This window comes from Quercus lobata, chromosome 11, assembly GCF_001633185.2.
Source record: "Quercus lobata isolate SW786 chromosome 11, ValleyOak3.0 Primary Assembly, whole genome shotgun sequence".
Taxonomy (NCBI): domain Eukaryota; kingdom Viridiplantae; phylum Streptophyta; class Magnoliopsida; order Fagales; family Fagaceae; genus Quercus; species Quercus lobata.
In genome coordinates, this window is record NC_044914.1 from 53,446,462 (window position 1) to 53,470,516 (window position 24,055).

Genomic DNA, 24,055 nt, shown 5'->3' on the forward strand with positions numbered 1-24,055 from the left:
CAACTATTGAATTATATTATAAAAAAAAATAAAAACATTATTTTGGAATATTGACCTGATAAATCTCATAGATCAATTATAAAAAAAAAAGAATGAATGTCAAACTTTTTCCAATTTATCTTCCTCTTGTTTAAATAAGACAATTTAAATTTGCATCTACCCATGGTATTTATTCTTCGTCGTCAAAATGCTTATATGACTTGAAAATTAATTAATCCCACAATTCTTTTTTTTTTTTTTTTTTTTTTTGAAAACATTAATCCCACAATTCTCTTTTTACAATAATCATCTTCTACATTTCACATATGAGCCATAGCCTACAGTGAGTATCACACAAATCATACACAGCAAGTCATGGCATTCCCTCTCTAGAGGCTCCTGGAGCAACATTTTACTCACCAAAGTCACAATCGCAGCTGACCCCAAAGTTCATTACCACGTGTGGCCACAAATCACTCCCACAAAATTACGTGGACAAGGCAAAAAAATATAAAAACATAATCACACAAAATATACCAACATGGCAAAATTGTCCTACATAAAATACAAGCCATGAGATTGGATGTGGTTCCTTATCCCCATAGATTACATTTACACTGCACCCACTATTGACAACTCAGTCCCCTTCTCTAAACTCTTCCATCTCCACCCACCAAAACCCCGTAACCAAGAAGCTCACAAACTATGGATTCTCTACCATTGAACCAATCTCTCTCTCACCTCAAACTCTCTCCCAAACTCTTTACTTTCCCTTCTTCTTTTCCTTCCCAACAATCTCTCACCCTCAAACCAAACCACACTAACCCCACTAGTTTCACTCTCTTTGCTACCCAAAACCAAGAAAAACAATTCCAAGAAACACAAAAAACACTTCCCAAAAACAACAACTTCGAAAATTTTAATGAAGATGAGTCCTATGGCGAAGTGAGCAAAATCATAGGAAGCAGAGCAGTTTCACAAGGTGGGTCCTACGGGATGGAGTACTTGATAGAGTGGAAAGACGGTCATGCCCCTTCGTGGGTCCCATCTGATTACGTGGCAAAAGATGTTATAGCCGAGTACGAAACACCATGGTGGAACGCAGCCAAGAAAGCCGACGACTCGGCACTGGCTCGGCTCTTAGCCGCCGAAGAAGACTTTCGCGACGTGGACGCTGTGGACTCGGAGGGACGCACGGCTCTTCTCTTCGTGTCTGGGCTCGGCTCCGAGCCGTGTGTGAAGCTCTTAGCCGAAGCCGGCTCGAACCTCGACCACAAAGACAGCAGCGGTGGCTTGACGGCTCTTCACTTAGCGGCTGGCTATGTTAAGCCGAGCGTGGTTAAGCTGTTGTTGGAGCTCGGCGCTGATCCTGAGACCGTTGATGAGAAGAATCGTACGCCGTCGGATTTGGCGAGAGAGATATTGAGAGTGACACCGAGAGGGAATCCAATGCAATTCGCTAGGAGATTGGGGCTTGAGAATGTGATTAAGGTTTTGGAGGAGGCAATATTCGAGTACGCAGAGGTGCAGGAGATATTGGAGAGGAGAGGGAAAGGTGATGATCATGTTGAGTATTTGGTCAAATGGAAGGACGGCTGTGATAATGAGTGGGTCAAAGCTGGTTTGATTGGAGAGGATTTGGTGAGAGACTATGAGGCTGGGCTTGAATATGGTGTGGCTGAAGGGGTTGTGGGGAAGAGAGTTGGTGATGATGGTGGTAAGATTGAGTACTTGGTGAAATGGACGGATTTGGATGAGGACACGTGGGAGCCTGAGGAGAATGTTGATCCTGATTTGATCAAGGAGTTTGAGGAGAGTCAATTGGGTATGGTTGGAAATGTTGAGGCCCAATTGAGCTTGGATGGGTCTTGAAATGAGTTGGGCTTTTTGGGGTTGGGCTTTCATGTTCATTTTTTGTTGTTATAATTTTAGATGAGGATTGAGGATACTTGATTTGGGGTTATTTGATTAATGTAATTGGGAAACAAATTTTTTTTTTTCCTTTCTTTTCCTTCTTATAAAATATTGTAAATTATTAAGAAAACCAAATGGGTCTTCATGGTTAAGTGATGCATGTGGGGTACTTGTGTTTTTAGAATGAACAACAAGATAGGATCACGGGATGGCAAATTGTTCTTTACCTTTTAAGCTTTCTTGTCTGTCAAACTACCATTATATCCAATAGGAAGGAAATCTCAAGTGTGCAAAGATTCTCTTTAGCTCATGGATTTGGTTTTAAATATTGAGAAACTATATGCAGCTGCAACGGGAAATGGACCATGGTATAAAAAAATGGTTTAACTTGACATTATCATAAGTAGAAAGAAATTAATAACACTCCTAAATACAGTGTTGGAATTAATGACAGCTTGCACTCGATTGGAAATTCTTCTTTGCTAATCATAAGGGCTTGGAAAGACAACTCAATATGGAACTTGTGGGGTCAAACTGAAAAAAAGAAAAAAATAAAGAAAGAAAGGTCCATCAAAGCCTAGCATATTGTGTAGAGTGGATCCAAAACTTTCAAACATAGAAATTAGAAAGAGTCCAGTGCAGTAGACCATTAGTTTTTAGTGTAAAGCACATAGCCCGGCCCAGACAGACATAACCCAAAACCAAAACCCACACGATTCTTATTCTTATTTCTAGCGGTAAAACTAATGGTAGAAGTGGGCATTTGTTACTAATTTACCAACTATGCAGCAAAATGTTTCTATTTTGAAATTATTTAGTAAAATGCACCTATTTTTGAAACTTGATTTTAACAAAATCGAGTTATAGGTAAAACTCGACATTACATTAATAATGTCAAGTTCTATGCATATTTTGCTACTTATTTTATTTTATTTTTTAATTTTTAATTTAAGTGGAACTCAATATTGCTAATACATAGAACTCGATTTTGAAGATATTGAGTTTTACACATAACTTGATTTTATTAAAATCGAGTTTAAAAAACAGGAACATTTTACTAAATTGTTTCAAAATAATGGCATTTTGTTGCATAATTTATAAATTATGGGCAAATGTCCTGTTACCCCAAAACTAACAAGGAAATCTAATTCTAACTACTAAAAAGTAAAAACAAAGACTTTAAGGAAACGGATTGGAATGGTTGTAGCCCAATCAAAGTATGGATGGGCCATGAAATGAGTTGGGTTTCATGTTCATTTTGTTGTAAATTTTTTTTTTTTTTTGAGGGATTTTTTTTGTTGTAAATTAAGACGAGGTTTGATATTGAGTGGTTATAGAACCTAATTTTAGCATGACAAATTGTTAGTCGCTCTTTATCACTTTTACAAAGATTTAATATTTTTTCTCCACAACTCTCATAGTATGTCACATCGCAGTAACGGAAAAGTTGTAGGAAAATCTTAGATTTTCTTTTTGAGGATATTTGATTTTGAATGGTTTAATAATGTGATTGGGATTTTTTTTCGAACTTTTTGTAAATTGTTCAAAAAACCAAATGGGTCTTCAATTCATGCTTAAAAGTGATGCATGTGGGGTAGCTGTGTTCCTAGAATGAACAAGAAGATCAAGGTCACGGGAGAACAAATTGTTCATTTACTTTTTACTATACTAATTCCATAATGCCTTTAGGCTAAATCTTTTATGCGTGTTTGTGAAACTACCAGCTATATCCAATAGGAAGGAAATCCCTATGTGCAAAAATTCAATAGCTCATGGATTTGGTTTTAAATCTTGGGCAACTATAAAAATCGAAAGAATATAGCAATCAATAAATGCAGTGATGTTTACCAAAAAATATAAATAAATGCAGTGATCAGAAATTCAGAAAGACAGCTTGCACTTTGATTGTCAAGTACCATGGATTTGGAATTCTGCTTGCTATTTTCAAAACAAATGACTTGGAATTTGGAAAGGTTACTCAATTAAGGACCTTTTCAAAACACATGACTTGGAATTTGGAAAGGGTACTCAATTATAAATTAAGGACCTTGTGGATTACAATCTCGGTCTGGCAACCTCAAAAGTAAAACTGAAAAACAAAGAAAAAGTTCGAAAAAGTTCCATTTGATGCCAATGGGTCCAAATCCAAAGACTCCCCAAGTATCCAACCCAACAAAACCGTCAAACTCAAAAACATCACATGTTTTGAAAGTGATAATATAGACAAATAGACACAGGTTAAACTAAACTATATATTTACCTATAACTCAGGTCGTGCATGATGGCCCTTTGTGGCGCCTGATTTCTCGCTTTTTCTTTTTCTTTTTGATTGAAGAAAAAGAAATTTATAAGTGCGGTCCTTATCCTACTTAAAGCCAATTTCATTGGATTATTTATGGTATATATTGGACTATTTGGACACTAATATGATTTTAACTCACAATTCTTGAACTTATAGATATAACGAGTTACTAACACTTTTCATCACTAGGTCATCTTCCTAAGTAGTTATAACTTCTTTATTCCACGTTCCAATTCCAAGGGTCAAAAAACCAAATTTGTGAAAATACTTACAATGCCCTCACTGGAAAACACTCTAATTCATGTTAACTAGGGTTAGGGTAGACATTTTAACATTCCATTAAACTCACAATTAAACCACATAATTGTGCAATCAACAAGTGTAATTACACCCTTAAGCATAGGAACATAATTGATCACGATTATTTACAACTTTTTTCAAAATCGTACATATGACATGTTGTGATTAATGTATAGTAGAAATGGGTTTGATGGTAAATTAATGTGAAGATGATGTTAACCTTTTTTTTTTTTTTTTTTGGGAATGAATACTAGAAACTCTCATTGAAGAAAAACTCAATCATTATCAGTGAACAATACAGAATAGAGATGTGGCGAAATATCCTTCATCCACATCGAGAAACCTCTAACATGTCTAGTGTGTGTAGTTAGGTTGTGAGTAACAGAATTACTAAGTCTATGGATATGTGAGAAAGAAATACAACAATTGGCTTTTGTGGTGACCTTGGCTAATGCAAGGATATGGCCGAATGGGGATAAAGAATCCTCTTCACAATTGAGAGTTTTGATCACAGTTTTAGAGTCCCCTTCAAGAATAAATGAGGAACAACCAATTTCAAGGTCAAAAGAGATAGCTCATGCTGTTGCCAAAGCTTCTACTACATCCGAGGAATGAGGTAGAGAAATCTGTTGAGAAAGTGAGGCCAGAACTTGTCCTTGGTCATTGCAAATCACCACTCCCAGACCTGCCTTCCCAATACCTTGAAAGTAGCACCATCAAAATTCACCTTGAGAGAGTTAACTGGTGGAGGAGACCACTTGATCCGTGGAGGGGCAGGGGCTGAAAGTTGAGATGGGTAAGTGAGATTTACTTGGCAAAAAACTTGGAGAGCTTCCTATGCGTTTTGAGCAACCTGCATGATAGGGTAGTCTCTGTTATTTATCCTAATCTGGTTTCGGTGAAACCAAATTGTCCATATGAGCATCACCATTAAGTCCAAATTTTTTACTTTAGTCACAACTTTTCATTAATACGTTGAATAAAAAACATGTTTCCAATAAATAAGAGCATGTATTGCATCTTCAACATTGTGGTACACAATAAATTTAATTTCCATAGTTATCTGAATTAAAAAAATTTATAGCGTACTTATCATATATGTTAATGTCTAAGGATTAACGTTTAGAATCCTCTAATAATCATAAAATCATTTTCTAGTATACATAAAAATAAAATCATACTTAAAAAATAAGACATTGTTATTAAATTCAAATGACAAAAGACTTCATCATTAAAATGTATAAAAATTTCTTTGGTTTCCAGAGTCTTATAGTTTAGTATTCTTTACAAAAAGAGTAAAAAATTGAATCTTCATTCTCCCACCGTCTCACTTATTGTAATAATTAAATTATATCTAAAAAAAACTCTTTAGTTAGATATATTAAAAAGGTTTTTATTAACCGGTGTAGGGAGGTTTTAAACCAGTTTCACTTTTATTAGGAAGTAATCAAAATTACTAAACAAATATCATTTTTTCTTTTTTTTAAAAATAATTACAATATGCTATTAACTTTATAGTTTGAATCTTTTTCCCTTAGACCTTCAAGTACTTTGTATATAGAGAGGTATCAATTCAATTACAAAACTTTTGTAAATAAACAAATACCTTGTAAATGGAAAATGACCCTATACATTATAAATGGAAAATGTATCACAAGCAACCATAATATATACTATGCTTGATTCCCGAGAAAACTAATGCATATATTTGATACATTTCAATCTCGACCCTGGTCCATATTCCATGCAAAAGGAAAAGGAAAAGAAAAACACAAAAAGTCACAATAGTCATAAATACAAACAAGCAAAAATACAGCCTCGCAATTGAAAAACTTCCCACAGATAGATAGAACTCTCTCTTTCACACTTGTCCTCAGCTATCAGAATTGCCTGTCACTTCCTTTCTCGGTTCCATAACTGCTATAAATAATTACTACTACTATTATACTCCTCCATTCTCATCCACTCCTTGAAAAGAATCAAAACCCAATATACTTTAACACAAAAACAAATAAAAATAAACCAAGCCCCTTAACCCCTCTGTATGCTTCTGTTTCTGTGAGACTTTTCTCACTCTCTCTCTCTCTCTCTCTCTTTGTGTCTGTGTGTGTAATGGCAGGGACAATGCACACAAAGTCGGACTCAGAGGTGACGATGAGCATGGACCAAGGCTTCTCACCACCACGTTCACCACGCAGGCCAGTGTTATACTACGTGCAAAGCCCATCAAACCACGACGTGGAGAAAATGTCATATGGGTCAAGCCCTATGGGCTCACCCCAACACCACTACTATCACTGCTCACCGATTCATCACTCGCGCGAGTCATCCACTTCGCGATTCTCTGCTTCTCTCAAGAACCCCAGAAGCCTATACACTTGGAAGAAGCTCCAGAAAGAGGCTACAGATGGAGATGATGAAGATGATGAGGAAAATGGAGGTTATTTTGGAGGGTCTGGGCGCTCTGTGAGGTTGTACTTTTGCTTTGTTTTCTTGTTCGTTTTGCTGTTCACTGTGTTCTCTTTGATCTTGTGGGGTGCTAGCAAGAGTTACAAGCCTAAAGTCTTCGTTAAGGTACACTATGCTTTCCTTTTGTTTTCCTTTGTGTACATAGTTTGTTTGGACGACAGGATGAGATTATTTTGATAAATTTTATTTAAAAAAAATACTGTAATTAACAAAATTAAAGCAATGAATGTTTGTTTTTGTTTTTTCATTTTTAAATGGAAAAGTAATGTTGAGAATATGGAAAAGCAGAGAATGAGAATACTATAGGAGGACTGAGGAGGATAGAAATTAAAGAATTAAGGATTATTTTGGGAAATGGAAAGCTAAAAAAAGTGAAACTGTACCTTATTAGGTTTTTTTTTTTTTTGAATTTTTTTTATATTTTATCCTATTTATAAGAATTTTTTTAGAATTTGCAATAATATTAAAATTTTTATTACAATAATATGTGTTGTAATAAATTATCATTACATGTATGCTATATGATTTGATTTTTACATTAACTTACTTTATATAGTAAATAATCTTAAATTAATTATTATTAATTATTTTTAAATTTTTTTAGAGAGTTTCAGTCTATAATTTAAGCATGCATGAATTTTCAATAGATTAAAGTCTCTTTAACCATAATAATACCCTCATTTCTTTTTCCCCTTTTTTTCATCTCTAAAAACTATAAATAATTTGAGGAAAAATTAACTGACACTGTTAAACTACAACAAACACACTTGAGGGAATTATTAGCATATCCTTGAATTTTACGTAAAGGTAAAATAAAGCTGTAATAGTATTTAAAATATGAGTTTCTATCTTGTATATATATATAATAATAATAAAAAAAGTCTTTAATCAACTGTATTAAAACTTATACAAGCCGTCGAGAACAGTATATATATGTTCCGACTACCGAGTCAATATCAGTCCCCGAAAATGTGGAATATTTGCCGTTTTTGTTGGTATAAATAAAATCATTAATAAATCCCGCAAATTTAGCATTATATTTGTTTATCATTTATTTATTACTAAACTATAGTTTTTTTTATTGGAGAGAATATTAAATTAAAGCATAGTACTGTATTAAGTTTGAAATATCAAGATGGTACATAATATTTTTTTATATTTTGTTGATAAGCAGAACATAGTATTCGAGAACTTTTATATACAAGCAGGGAACGATCACTCAGGGGTACCAACAGATATGCTGTCATTGAATTCAACGGTGAAGATCTTGTACAGAAATCCTGCCACCTTCTTCGGTGTCCATGTCACAGCTACTCCTCTGCAACTTCAATATTATCAGCTCCAGCTTGCCTCTGGTCAGGTCTGTAATAATAAATCTTGAACAGTCATTTTTGTCCTTGCTGAAAATATAAGTGGATGTTTACTCATGGGTAATATGGTCATTTAGAAGTCGTTATATTATTCATATATATGTGTGGGGTCATAAATTTGGTCTCCTTGGGGTTTGTCATCTTGGGAGGTGGGAACTGTGAATAGCAGAGGCAATTTGAATTTGATTGGTCATTGCTTTATTGGAGGGCCTGCAAAGGCTGTGACAAGCCTGTACAACCCAAAAGCCTAGTCTTTTTGTTTGAAAACTAAATCAGGGTCCATTTATGTTGTATTTACTACTCTTTGGTTTGTCTTTTAGTTTGTGAAAAGGTTCCCTCTAGACTAGAGGATCTTGATTTTCTGAGTTGGAAATTTCCTGCATTTTGTCTGCTTTTGTAAAATGTATAATCATGGCCATTTTTACTTGTCCCCAAAAACAAGTCATGGACTTTTTATTTTATTTTATTTGATTAAACGAATCATGGACTTTTAATGCAAAGGAATACTTTGATTGATGTACTGCCTGCTTGTGAAATGATGTAGACTGAAGGGTCCATTTGTTTAAGCTTTTTAAAGTACTATTCTTTTACCAACTTATTTAAAGTTAAATAAACCAATTTTAGCAGCAACATAAACATAATAAATTATCAAGGTTTTTACTGACCATTTTAGAAAATTATTTATGAAAAAAAGGAAAAACTTAATAGCATTTTTGAGAATTTTTTCAATTTCTTTTCTAAAATAGACGATTAGTGTATGCCCTAATTAACTGGATCCTATTATCAATAGCAAAACAAAACTGAGAAGATGACTGTTAATTAAGGAGAAAACATAGAGCATGACTACGGACAAACAGAACAATGAAAAGTTAAAGAATATACATGGCAAGCCAAATTGAATTAATGGTCAATCTTAAGATTTTATGATTGATTTTCAAGTAATGTAAAGAGGGAACACAGAATATTACTTTAAATTGAATAGAATATAATTATATAATGATGAAAAAAAAAAGGTCCACAAAATATCATTACAGGACTACAGTATACTTTCAATCACTAAGAAATCTTAACAGATAAATGACATGACCACAGTATTCTTTAAGTTGTTGAAGTTACCCAACTTCACTGTACCACTTAACTAGATGCAGAGTGGTGGACTTGTTGAGCAACCTTTGGAGAGGGAAAGTTAGAATTTCAAATCATTCTAGTTAGGCTTAAGATTCAACCTGAAGAGGGTACTTTTGTTGGAGAAGCTGTAATGTTAATCATACAGTCCTATCTGGGACCATTTTTCCATTTTACCTCCCTAACTACTTAATATTTTTATTATGAGCTTATATTAAGCATACATGCAATCACTTGGCTTAAACTTCTAGGATTGTTGAGCTACAACAAATATGTTGTAATCTGATTAAATTGTAAACTATATATGTTTTCTCAATGAAGTCTTTAATAGACTATCGTGTACTCCTATATATATATTTGGTGATGGTGGTTAATGAAACAGATGAAAAAGTTTTATCAGTCAAGGAAGAGCCAGAGAACGGTTGTGACAGTGGTGCTAGGCCATCAAGTGCCACTCTATGGTGGGATCTCGGCAATTGCAGATGCAAGAGAGCACAATGAGAGAGTAGTAATTCCAATGAACCTGACATTTGTGATGAGGTCAAGGGCCTACATTTTGGGAAGACTGGTGAAGTCCAAGTTTTATACGAGAGTCCGGTGCTCTGTAACTCTTAGAGGCAATAGACTTGGCAAACCCCATAATTTGACAAATTCATGTGTCCACCAGTGAATGGCCTTAGACATACTGGGATTTTCCTTGTATATTGGACGTCTCAAGTCAGCAAATTGAGTATCGGTAGAGAATTTTTTTCATTCTTAATTGTACAGGTTTAACCTTCAAATGTTTCAGTCAAGGCTTTAGAACCTTGGGTGTTTAAGACTTGCAAATGGATGGTGGGACTTGACAGTAGATTTTCACTTCTCATTTTGTGATGTATATTTTGGTAGTTTTATGTATATATAATACAAATGAGCCTCTGCTTGCCTTTCAGGCATTTATATAGAGGAATCTTCCTTCAAGCATTATCTTTGATTGTTGACAATAGTGTGAATTCAATAGTGGCATTGTCCGTTAAAATACATATCACAGCTAGAAATCTGCAGTTCTGCAACTATTGCATCAAATCTTTGTCCAGTCGTTTTTTGAGAGTATGTGTAGATGCTGGACTTGCTAAGTAGATCTCTCAAGTTCTTGAAGCGAACTGTTATAGTTGGAATTGCAAAACTGACAATCATTTTGTAGCCTATGGTTGTTATGACAACTTACATGGACAGATGCAGGGCCTTTGGGCTCCAGTTCTAGATGTGAGATTGCTAGCTCTATGCAAATTGTGAAAAGTGTGGTCTCCAAATTTGCTGCTAATGTGACCAATATACCATGCTGGGACTCAGAAGCCTATGACAGTATATTGATTTTCTTGTGCTGCTACTGTACTACATGGTTTAGTAACGTTTTGCAGCTTTTTGCATATTTGCGTGTGAATCCAAGTGCGCACATGATCAATTCCGGTTTTTGATCTCAAGTGTGTACATTATCTATTCCTCACATTTTATATTTGTAACATGGTACTAGTGTGATATATTAGGCAGCCAAGAAGCAGAGATTCAAAATTCAGCCTTTGTGGGCCATTAAGCAAAGCAAACTAAGCTTACAGATGGTAGGAAAAGAAAACAACAGCTGAAAACCAGGGAATCACCCAATCAAGACTCATGCATGCGACATGAAACACTTCAGTTAGGACAAAACAAAAATGCATGCACAATAAGCAAATGGCTTCTTAGAAAAAGTGATTGAGAAACTTTCTTTTCAGGTTCCATGCATTCTAGTTATCCTTTTTCTCCTCTTCATTCTTATGGCACCCAGGTAGCTTCTCCTTGATTTTCTCCAAGATTCCTTTCTTCTCCATTGCTTCACCTTCAGGGGAATGCTCATTTGTAGCACACTCAGCAGAAAAACCATCTTCTGCCTTCTTGTGGTGTCCCGGAAGTTTTTCTTTGATTTTCTCAATAAACCCCTTTTTCTCCTGTGTGTGTGTTGCCTCTGCATTTACTACTTCATTGCCTTTCTCAACTGGAGTGAATGTGTCTTTGCACTTAGTGTCTACCTCTTCCTTTTCGCCTGATAATTTTTCCTTTAAGCCTTTCTTCTTCTTTTTCTTCTCTCTTCCTTCATCTTCTTCATCACTAGACTGCACATTTTCAAAGCAACTTGGATTTTGTTAGTAAAATATTGATCATCAAATCAAATTCTGTTTATAATAAAAAATGCTTTTTGTATGGAAATAAGTCTTGGGAAATAAGTTTTCCTAATAGTTGTGATTGGTGTATAATAAAAATGGCATTAGTGATCGGCATATATGAAAGTGATGTTGCACTAACCACAACTTGCCACTTTTGCAAATTAGTTATCTACTTCACTAACTCAATCTAATGCCTGTCTTGTCAGTTGATAAGCTAAGAAATACAATGAAACATAAGAAAAAGAATCAACAATGAATCTAGGAAAACTTAGTAAATGGATTCTGAGTAGTTTGAATGAAAACTGCACCCAGTTTGGAAGGCACCAGACTTCCACACTGTGTCAAGTAGTTGGCTGCATGAGTAGTTCATATGTAAAATGTCTTTATCTGGTACGACAAACACTTGTTTAATTACATAGTTATGCAATAGCTTACCGAGCTAGAGTCGCTTTTGGACCGGTGGAGCTCCTCCATGAGAGTGGTCTTCGCTTCCTCTTTCATTGTCTTGGCATCTGTCAAGGCCGCATCCTCTTGGAGTTTCTGGTTTTGTTCCTTATTCAAGAACATCTCACAATTCAACGATTCTCCTGCAACCTTTTGGGCAGTCTCACTTTCCTGGACTGTTGAATATTGCTGATCTGCCATGATTATAATGTTAGCAAACAATAGAAACAAAGCTTTGGATGCAATATATGATGTTGATTATGGTTGTACACATACTACACTAGGTTTTTGCAGTTGAAAGTGCTAGTATTTATAGGAGAAGATTGAGGGAACATGGTTGATGTGGCACTATATTTTATTACAATGCATAATATAACAAAAGTATGAAGAATTTGAAATGATTTTAACTTTGTAAAATTGGTCTACAGCTCTGCATGAGAGTTTGGACATGAGTTGGATAATGCGTATCAAATAGTTATCAAGTAATGTCAAAATTTAGATATAGTTACCCGGTATATTTTAAGTTGCTTGATTGAATTCAACCATGTGATTGCATTGATCAATACAGTAATATATTGTATATATGTTATCTTCTTTTAAGTAAAATTAAATTGAATTATGCAACTTATTAATCAATGCAATTACGTGATATAATTTAATTGAAGAACCAAATGTATAACACTTAAATAACTGTACATTTTTCTTTAGTAAATGAAATAAAGAAAGGCATCGCGGGCAAATGTGTACGGTATGCATTGGAGAGGGCTTTCATGGTTCTCATGTTGGTCATTGGGAGGAGCAAACTAACAAGGGTCGGTGTGGCCGGTCCACACTTACCAAGAGGTTCCCCATGTTGCTAATGCGTATGAGGCTTCGAAATCAGGAACTTGTTAGGGCCTAGGAGTACCTTCAAGTGTATTGGTTAATTCATTTACGCATAAATTTGTTTATGCTTATATTGATTTAGATGTAATTTTATTGCTTTCAAGGTTATGTTTCCTTTGCATAATGGGATAATGCTTTTAATTTAAAACAAGCAGTGTCATAAACTATTTTTATAAGTCTCATAACTTGGCTAGATTAGAACTTTTGATTACTCTAGCCAAATAGCCACAACTTAAAGCTAAATCAAATATTTTATCACTTGAAGCTGAAGTGCTTGCATGCAAAAGAGCTATTGAATTTGCTATGGACGCTTGTTTTACCAAGGCTGATCATTGAGGGTGATAATGTCAATGTAATCCAAGCCATTTCATCTCCATTGGCAAACAATTCACTGTTAGGTAATGTGGTTGATGATATTTGCCATTTGATTCATGGCTTACAATGGGCTAGCATTTGCTGCATAAGGAGAAGTGGAAATAAGGTTGCACATGTATTAGCACAATATGCTAGGAATACATTAGATGAGGATTTGTATTGGATAGAGGATTCTCCTCCACCAGCAGTGAAAGCCTTGTATCAAGATACTTTATTAATTTGAATGAATAAATGTTTTTCTCTCAAAAAAAAAAATTTATCACTTGGTATTTAGAGTCTATTATCTTAACCTCCAAGATAAATTAGGAACTTATAAAGCTAATATCCAACTCCCTTCTTAAAAATATAGGATAAAGTCGTAACGTTAACAAATTCTTTAAAGGATTTTCATTTTCTTTTACCAATTAAGGAGAAGAAGAGGAATAGGTAATAGTTGATATTAATTTATTCCGAATGTTTTTTGTCTTTTCTTTATTTATTTTAATTTTATTCTTAAAGTTTAGTCTTCTCTTTATGAGAATTTTCTCTTTCAATCTAATTAGTAAAATGCAATTAATCATGAAAATTTTTAGTAATTAAAGGGATTTTGACTGAGTAAGCTGGCTTTAGGTGTACCGGAATGTTACTCTCATTGGTCAAGGTATGCGATGCCCTCCATAGAAATCCATAGTGTTACTATACAAATATTTAGAATTTTTTTAAAATTTCCTTTTCATCGGCAAAGAAGACTGTGTTCAGTCAATCAAGCCAATATCATTTTGTGGTTATATTTGTTGTTCTTTATTTTCCTTAAAAATTTTCAATATGGTTCCAATACCAATTCAAACTATCAAGCCCAATCAATGATTTGATAGCAAGCACTATCACTTAGAAAGTTATGGAAACATCTCCATTTTCTAAGAAAATGAGGCCAATGCTATTAATATTGTATCGGTCACTAAACCAATATAAATACCCCTTGTAACACACCAAATAATATCAAGTTGTACTACAGGATTTTCAAGTATTTCTTGCCAGTATTGACATATTGGTCGGTACAAAATAAAAAGAAAAAGAATTTTAAAAACGTTAAAATAGGTGAATTTTAACTCCTATGCTTATAAAAAATTAAAATATTTCATTCATAGATAAATAACTTACAAAAATGGAGAGAAAATTTGAATCCTAACTCTCCTAATATAAGAGAGCAAGCTCAGTTACAAGACACTTGATTTATGAAATTCCTAAATACAAAATTTTCTCCTCAACCTTTATTGGAGTTAATGCAAGCGACTATTCTGATAATTAATCCTTAATGTATACTCTATATATATACTTTCAAAAGTTTAAATGGTTTAATTAATTTCTTACAAATGTATCTATCATTAAGGCTTGAAGAAGTCGGCTTTTAAGCCTTTGTCAGATAAAGTCCAAGCCGCTGCAATAACTATTAGAACACTGAAGACAATGCCAAGGCAACCAAGCACCAAGTTTATAGACCAAACCACACGATTTGGTTGAGGTTTCTTCATTGTAATCCACATGAAACATGGATAAGCAAAAGTCAAAGGTAATGCTATACCTCCCAATAGAAGTGTTAGGCTTCCAAAAAATGGCAAAGCCACAGCAGCAAGGAAAGTCAGCCCTCCAAATAAAATGCGAAGGCAAGTACGAACCCACTTTGAGCATGGCTTCTTCTTCTTGGTTATGTATCTCATTTCCATGTTGTCAAAAACTGGCATGGCATAAACTTGGAATGTACATAAACGGTTCACCAATACTAGTAGATAAATTAAGCCCATCATTAACTTTGAGGTGTTGGCTCCATGGATTTGTGAATATGCACTCAACAATCCTCCATTAAAAGGTACCTGACATTCATTAAAAAAAAAAAAAAAGGTCCTTAGATAAGGAGATTGTAAACTACTTTGATATATATATATATATATATTTTTGATGAAATTTGTTCACTAGTCACTACTTTGAATCTTTGATGAGTACAGATTATTGTAACACGTTCAATTTTGGGTGGTTTAACATTTTTCACAAATATACTAGAGTAATAACAAGCACAATCTATAAGACACATGAATGAGATCAAATGGGGATTAGAAATTAGAAGACTCAATGTTGCTCTTCTCTCTTTATGTAAGTGAGGGAGGGAGATTCGAATCCAACTTCTTCCTATGAACCATGAAGAGACCGGACAATCTCCTCATTTATTTATTTATTTATTTTTATATGAATAATAGTGATATAGTTTTTTTTTTTTTTTTTTGGACATATACCATGGTTTATGGCCATTGACCTTATGTTTCCTTTCATTTTAGACGATACGGTATCTCATGCGTCAAGTGCATACAAAACTCTTATATTTCAAACCTGTCTGTAATATGTAATAAAGACCATTTCACAAATAAGATATCCAATAACAGAAGCAACAAGCTGTAATCATGTTCACTTGGTACAATTTACTTCGAAAAAATTGCGCCTAAAAAAAATATTTTGAAAAAATGTACCGTTTTATAATCATGCAATAGTCATCAGTCATTTCAAACGGACAATAATTTGATGCAAACATCACTAATGATATGCTGCAAATCTCATCAAGTTCAGTAAAAGAAAATGTGCTTGCCTTGTTTCCGTAGGCCCAAAATCCAACTATTGCGAGGGGAAATTGGCTCATGGCGATCACTATATATGATATTGTCACTGCTTTGCACATTGGCTTATAGGATGTTTGGTTTTGATCTGAAGGCAATGTTCCCTGCAACAATACACAGAAATTTTAACAAAAAATTACATTGAAATCGAGATGTCAAATGTGTGTTTTGCTTTGCTATATTAAAAAAAATATATAAAAAAAATAAAAATAAAAAGGAAAAAAAAGAAGGAGTATTACTTGTTAGTTTTTCAAATTACATTTAAAAAAAATAAAAACATGTTAAGGGCCTTGTCATCTTTTGAGTTGAAAGGAGAAAAGGTCATGTTAAGGGCCTTTACTTATAAGTTACTGTAGAACATAAGTTCCCACTTTGGGCTGAGCTTTGTTAAGTAGTTGGATTTATAGTCGGCTCCTTTTCTTTAGAGGCCCTTGCACCATGTACGACAATAACCATGCCGTAAAGTTGGGCCTAGGGACTAGTTAACCTTGACCTGGCCTGCAATATTGCAGGCTAGTTCGAGTGGCAATGGGCTGACCACTCAGTGTGGAAGCCTATCTCACCAAAAAAATGTAGAGATTTACTTTCTTTTGTAATTGATTAGGTGGTAAGTAATGATTAATTTGACATGAATAAAAGTTTTTAGCTCTATTTCGAGTGTTCTACTTTATATTCCTTTGGTTAGAACTTGTCATATATTCATTTTTTTTTTCTTTATAAAACAATCAAAGTTTAAAATAAATCAAATAAAAAATTAGATACAATAAATTAGAATTGGTGGAACATAAAATAGAACACTAAAAGTGGAGATGAGATTTTTTATCGTTCAAATGTTGTTTTCATATAGAAGAACTCATAACACAAAACTTTCACACACTAATTACAATTCACCACTCCCTAAACTTTGAAAAGGAAAAGGATGTTAGAGATACTAACCTGTATCTCAAGGATAACATTATGTCCTCTGAATGCGAGGGCAATAATCGCAAGTGCATTCAACATATCACTGAATTTTTTCATGTTTGATTTCACCGCATCAGATTGATCATAAGATATGCTTGTAGGCCTACCCTTAGTGATTGAGAGAACCAAAATCAAAGTACAATATCCAACAGCTGTAGTGGCCCCAATTAGAGACACCTTAACCATAGAGTTTAGGTTGGGTAGTTGGGCTATAAGTATTGCCATGCAAGTGAATACCAAGAACCGCTCTGTACTTGATAATGGCTTGACATGACATGTGGCCTCATTTTCACATATGGTTTTAAATAAGAGGTCCAAGATCCCACCGCCATTGATAATCAGAAGGATACACGTACCTCCTGATGTGTACATCAATGGGAATTTGGCAAGAAACTTCCCTAGTTTTGAACCTGCATATATTAACATAGTGTTAGCCAAACACTGATTTAATTCCTTTGTAATATGTTATTTGAACAAATTCCATTAAATCTTAATTTTGAAATACAATTATTTCTAATATTTGTTAAGGTGTTAAGTTGTGATTGGTAAAATATTACTTTTATATAGGTCTATCGTTAACACTACTTCTATTAATAAAATATTTTATTAAATCACTTTTTAACCAAAAAAAATTAAGAAGTCTCCTTGCACTAACCAAAAGAAACTTTTGCAAGTTGTAAATATCTGCTGTAGCGAATTCCAGAAACTGATTCATGTAATCCAACGAGAATAATTATGGTATAGAGCTGCCACACAAATGCTAGTGACAAACATATAATAGCCCATGCCCTGCAACCAATGAAGTAAAAGTTTATTGGAAAAAGTTTTAAAAAGTCTTGAATCTAACTATTATTGGTCCAAATATCAAGGACGTTAACTGCATTGTACCCTTCATTTTATCACATAATTGAATTTGATTGTTATTAAAATAATAATATTATTTACGTTACATAAGAAATTTGGAGTTCAAACTTTGTCTACAACAAAAATCATAGATTAAATTCTATTGTATCTATCAAAATAAGACAATCATATAATTGAATTTAATTAAAAACCTAACTTTTAACCTTTCCATAATAGTAAATTCAAATTCACAGTGGAATTGGCTTATTATTCTTTTATTTTTTTGAAAAAGTTTCAACCTATAACATTCATTCCTGATGATATCTTTTTATCATCAGACCAAAACACTAATCAGTTTTTGGTGTAGGTGGGGATTGAACCTCAGATCTCTTATACAACCATCAGAAACTTTATCAGTTGGGCTAACTGGAACCCACTAATTGGCTTATTATTCATGTTTGAAAAGAAGTGACATTACACTATATTGAAGACCATTTTTTTTTTCTATATAATATATATTAATAAATCATTACTATATTGAATAAGTTTGTGTGACTGTTCTCATATATAAAATCTCAAAGACATTGTTAAATGTGAGAAATGTATGTTCTTGACCTAATATTATAAATGAAAAAAAAAGGGGGGAAAATTCCATTAACATACCTTAAGGTTTGGACTAATGACAATTAGGTTCAGAACTTTTAAAAATTGACCAATTTGGTCTCTAAAGCCAACATAGTCCCTAAAACAGTTGAGAAAAAAATGATTAATTGGTCTAAGAGTGTGCCAACTTAATTAGTCCCTAAGACAGTTAAGAAAAATGACTAATTTGTCTAATAGTGTTTGGGGACTAAGTTGGCTTTAGAAACTAATTGGTTAGCTTTAAAAAGTCTTGAACTTGAATGACATTGGCCCAAACTCCAGGATATATATGTTAATGGAATATAATTTATCCTAAAAAAAACATATATCGTCAACGTTTAGGTTTACAGTGCCGGTGTGTGGAATCAACTAGGAAACATCACCTAAGAGTTGAAGACCTTTTGATTTTTTAAAAAGTATCATGAACAGAAGAAGAAATATAAGTGTCAGGTCAAATTGCCTCAAATATTGAGAAAAATGAGTAACGTAATGTATATATATTTTTGTCATAGATGAAAATAAAACTATTAAATCTTGCTCTACGATACAATATTTTATGACAAATTGAATATAAAATTGTTGGTGAATTAATAATATATGATTGCATTTTAGCTGAATCAAGTATTCAAAAATTTAAGAATGATAAAGAGCAATTATTATAATGTGGATGACATACATTCAAAATCAAATCTTATCTGTCTATATAAAAAGAATGGTTTGTTTGATTGTGTTTTACATATGAGTTGAGTTTGAGTTTGTTATCAAGTTAGATCAAATTTTAAGCTTGGTTCATTTATTTTTGAAAATGAATTCAGCAACAATCAGTTCATTTAAACCTTAGACAATTTATATGACCAAATGAATATTTTGCAAAAATAAACATGGAGATTTGAATTTTGAATGTCTCAATTGGAAACAATAAGAGATGTCAGCTGAGTTACAAGACTCTTAGCCATCAACTTTATTTTTATAACATATATGCATAAATTTTTATCATGAACTAGATAATTTATATAACCAAATCAATACGTTAAACAACCAGAAACTTTATCTATCTTATCATCTTCTCAATAAATTTGAGATTAACAATGGTGATGACTGATGCTAGACTATTTTCTTAGTATTAATTTTTTATTTTTCATAAAAATACAAGGAGGAGGAGGGGTTTTTCCAAAACCCAGGGGGGCATGGCCCCCCTCTTCCCCGGCTAGTAAGATTAATGAACTTCACTTTATATTCATATTACATATATAAGTGAAGCTTAAATTTTCATAAGCTTGCTCCCAAACATAATATCATATTTTGAGCTTAGGATTGCTTATCCGTCAAATCTAAAAGACTAAGTTGAGTTTGATAGAATACTAGACAAATAAATATAAACAAATTTTTTTCTCTAAGTTATGTCAATGTAGATATTTATGATCAATTAAATTTTTTCTCAGCCTTGGGTACTCTAAATTCCATTTCTTCCTATACTCGACAATAAATTATATTTAAAGGAATCACTTGGATAGAAATAAAAAATGACAATTTTACTTTACAACTTGAATATATTATGTATAGTAGCTAAAAGCAAATACAATTAAACATCATATATCAGTGAAGCGATTCTTTTTTAAGCACTTGAGCAAACCATTCGAGGTTTACAGTGTGTCAGAGCTTGACTTAGTCATCAAATTCACACTGCCACTTTTTTCTCTTGGATCAATTTTGAACAATGACTTTGGTTCAGCAAAATTGACTTTAATCATGACAACTTAATCATTGAAAAGATAGCTTACCATCCAAGTGAGGCAAATGCAATAGGAAGCAAAAGAGCTTGCAATCCAATTCCTGAGCAGAGTAAATGAAACGTTGCAGAAAAGGTGCTGCCATTCCTGGACTCAGTGATGGGGAGCCAATCTTCCTGTGGATTCGGCTGGCAACCTTGGAAATTTGTAGATTTAGTACTCTTTGAGGGATCGCTATCTATAATTGTTATCGTTTGCAATAGCTCTGCTGGGAATATTGCATTGGGGGATGAAGGTGGAAGAGCCATGACTTGTCTATAATCTTGTTCTACCATTTCTCCCGTGGATACCCTCCTCTTCTCTCCAGCTTAAAAGCTATATGAGATTCTGATCCAAAAAAAAAAAAAAAGCTATATGAGATTTATTTATTTTTTTGAGAAGAAGCTATACTGAGATTTTTTATTTTTTATTTTTTTTTATTTTTTGGAGAATCAAGCTATATGGGATTATGATTGTTAACTAATAGAGCAACTATTTTAAAACTAGCCAATAACCCGTGCAATATATGGGCACACGAAAGTTTGACATAATCGCTCTATTTGTTTTGATGGAAAACATTGTATAAAGATAGTTTTCTATATTTTTCAATGATTGATAGCATTAGAAAAAATGAGTCAAAAGAAAACTATTTTTGATCAACATAAAAAGTATGACTTATTTTTAGAGACTGTTTTCCTTTAATTTTTTTTGAAAAACAACTCTATCTCACAATAAGCTAAATAAGAGAAGTTAAAAAACTGTTTTTCAACGCATTTGAGGTTACTACCAAATATAGGAAAATGAGATAATTTTATAGAAAACATTTTTTGGAAAATGACTCATTTTCTAGAAGACATTATTGCTGAAACAAACAGAGCGAATATATTTTTTGTTTAAAAAAGAAATTTGGTAATTATGATAACTAATAGACATTTATTATAACTGTGTTTGTATATGAAACTAAAAATTTTAATATGGGGCATTTATTATGATTGTACTTGTGGGGGGTAAAAGACTAATAGGCCCATGTCGATGTCTACACTGGGCCAGGGGCCCAGCCCAAGGAAAAAACCCCTTCTCAGTCATGGGAAGGGAAAGCCCATCCTCGGCCATGGGAGAATCCTCCTCGGCTTGGATATAGCCGAGGATAAAAGAGGTAACCTGTCACTAGTACTGACACTGCATATCGTTCCACAGAGCAGGAAAAACACTAAAGCAGAAAAGGACAACAGAGAAAACGGAAGTGTCTAAGGGAAAGGTTGCCATTATTGCATTCAGTGCTTTGTGCCTGACACGGCCATACTTCTCTGTCCTTACAACCACTCCCAACAACTGGAGGGAAGGGCTGATGGGACAAGTACCTACCCTAGGGACCCATTCATGAGGAAGAAAACTACTATAAAAAGGGAGTAAAGAGAGATGGAAGGGGCGGGGCTGAGACCCCCCATCCCACCAGAGGCCCCAAAAAAAGCTCCCCGGATCATGCCGAGGGGCAATACCTTCGCTTCAAAACTTATAAGGCAGAAAGTGGTCCTTTTATTGTGGGTACCTAAGGCATGCTTACAACGTCCTAAGCATGCTTGGCAACGTCCATGGCCGACTTCGGCATGCTTTGCAACGTCCTCGGCATGCTTAGCAACGTCCTAGACATGCTTGGCAACGTCCTTGGCCGACCTCGGCATGCTTTGCAACGTTCTAGGCATCCCACATCGAAGAGAAATCCCCCCACTTTCTGCCTTATAAGCTTTGAAGTAAAGAAATAGTGTACCACTAGTTCTTTAAAAGAACTAGTGGTACACTGTTTAAAGAATTAGTGGTACACTACTCCTTCGTTTCAAAATTTATAAGGTAGAAAGTTGGGGGATTTCTCTTTGATGTGGGACGCCAAGGACGTTGCCAAGCATGCCTAGAACGTTGCAAGTATGCATAAGCATGTCTTAGGTACCCATAGTAGGATACTTGAAGGACTATGAAAGTAAAATGAACTCTAACAAAATCAACAAAAATTTCCTACAAATTTTAATAAAATATCAGATGATAAAATTGTTTAATTATGACCGATAAACCATTGAATTCAACCAAGAGATATGCCCACTATAATTTATCAATATAATAGCTTTAAGTTCATGATGGAGATAGAACCAATTTATCTTGACTTAAAATTACATTGGCAAGTAGGTTCCACTATTGCCAAGATAATAAAGCACTAAAATTTGGCTCAAAAAATTACATTGACGATATTAATCTTGATTGTATGACTTTCGTTTGAATCGCATAAGTAATGTGCATTTAATTTGGCATGACTTAATTTTGTTAGCTTATTTTACTATTTAGCTTATTTTTGCTACTATTCATAGGTTCCATTATACTATTCATGGGTTCTATTGTACTATTTTAACTAACTTTTGTCTTTATCTATAGTACTTTCAGTCAAAAGTTTTTCAGTTTCAGCAAAATAAGCAAATTCCAAACTGATATGTAGCATTACCTTGAATTATATTTGAGTTCTGTTCTCGTTCCAGATTGTGTTGTCCATCTATGCTCTATAGATTCAAAAACTTGCCTAACCTTCAAATATTGGAGATTAGTTTGCATCATTTACTGCCCACATTCAAGTCTTCCTACTCGAGCAGATCGGGGTCATTGAAGAGTATGTTGGAAAGCAATCTCCAATATGTTTTGAGAGAAAATTTTCCTTGTTGCTGGCCACCCAAAGCTGGTCCGGTCAACCTTCCAATGATGCGTGTTTAAAAATTGCTTATTTTTAGTAAATTATTTGTATAACATGGGACAAAAGTCTTTAATGGAGTTGTGAAGATTCGTGTCTCCTGCCTATCAACGACAAACTGCGTTCATGTTAGAATCAATAACTCATCCTATATATCTCAAAATCAATAATTCTGCTACACGTTCTTGCCAAATAAATCTTATTTGTCAAATAAATCACTTAGCCAATTACCAACCATGTAAACAGGAATTGAGAGTTTATAATTACAATTTACATCAACTCACTCTTCAATTCATTACTGCCCTCCCATTTTGACAAACATTTGTGGAATAATGAGAAACTCACATTACAATTCATCTGGGTTCATTATGAACCTAGTGGTTTTTAAGATGCCTATTTTAGATTTGTAAAAAAATTACCTATATTTCTCCTGTAATTCCCTTATTAATGATTACGATAAATTATTAAAGATAAAATAAACAACCACAAAGAGATGAATACGGAAGTTTCAAGAACTTAATGAAATGGATAAGTTGATTTAAAAACAAAATTTTTATTTATTAATTATTTTTTCTTCCGTGTTGTTGAAGGATTCCAATGAACTATGACACTATAACATGAATTTTCAAGAAAATATACCCAAAACCAATTTAACCCAACTACCAAAAGCAATACCAAACTAACACAAACGCGCAAAACGAACCAACTCAAACTGCAATACCTCAATGAAAACTAAATTTGTGCCTCGTGTTTTAAACAATTAAAGTGAAGATTCCACCAAAAGTAATATTTCAGCCTTTTTAAAAGTAAATATAAAATATTCATTAACCAGTCAATCACAATAACATATAAAATTGTGATTGACTAGTTAATGAATATTTTCTTTTAATGAATATTTATTTTTATACGGACCTATTATTTTTCTTTACCTTAGTTGTCCCCTATAAAAGGTGAAATTGTTAGGTCTACTGGATGATTTGTTAAAGTGTTCTTCCCAATCAATAAGTTGTAATGTTTTATTAGTTTAAAGGACCATTTAGTAGATATTTTAGAGCATTCATAGCAGTGGAGCTAAAAATATAGCTATTTGTCACCTACAAAAGTCACTTTATCTATTTTATCTCT

The 24,055-nt window shown here is 33.6% G+C and overlaps 4 protein-coding genes across 4 annotated transcripts; 2 read left to right on the plus strand and 2 right to left on the minus strand.

The window, feature by feature from the left end:
- Window positions 1–530: 530 nt before the first annotated feature.
- On the plus strand, window positions 531–2,045 carry LOC115969481 (signal recognition particle 43 kDa protein, chloroplastic). Its single transcript, XM_031089142.1, has one exon. The coding sequence runs from the start codon at window positions 685–687 to the stop codon at window positions 1,849–1,851; it is 1,167 nt and encodes a 388-aa protein (XP_030945002.1). The 5' UTR covers window positions 531–684; the 3' UTR covers window positions 1,852–2,045.
- Window positions 2,046–3,391: 1,346 nt separating this feature from the next.
- On the minus strand, window positions 3,392–12,284 carry LOC115967141 (dehydrin ERD14-like). Its single transcript, XM_031086216.1, has 3 exons — window positions 12,075–12,284; window positions 11,231–11,588; window positions 3,392–3,429 (listed from the first exon to the last, which is right to left on the minus strand). The coding sequence occupies exons 1-3, from the start codon at window positions 12,282–12,284 to the stop codon at window positions 3,392–3,394; spliced, it is 606 nt and encodes a 201-aa protein (XP_030942076.1).
- LOC115967479 lies at window positions 6,314–10,524 on the plus strand. Its single transcript, XM_031086577.1, has 3 exons — window positions 6,314–7,069; window positions 8,139–8,324; window positions 9,842–10,524. The coding sequence occupies exons 1-3, from the start codon at window positions 6,608–6,610 to the stop codon at window positions 10,127–10,129; spliced, it is 936 nt and encodes a 311-aa protein (XP_030942437.1). The 5' UTR covers window positions 6,314–6,607; the 3' UTR covers window positions 10,130–10,524.
- Window positions 12,285–14,540: 2,256 nt separating the features above from the next.
- LOC115967142 (lysine histidine transporter-like 7) lies at window positions 14,541–20,498 on the minus strand. Its single transcript, XM_031086218.1, has 5 exons — window positions 20,215–20,498; window positions 17,604–17,737; window positions 16,922–17,358; window positions 15,958–16,089; window positions 14,541–15,193 (listed from the first exon to the last, which is right to left on the minus strand). The coding sequence occupies exons 1-5, from the start codon at window positions 20,496–20,498 to the stop codon at window positions 14,708–14,710; spliced, it is 1,473 nt and encodes a 490-aa protein (XP_030942078.1). The 3' UTR covers window positions 14,541–14,707.
- Window positions 20,499–24,055: the final 3,557 nt, after the last annotated feature.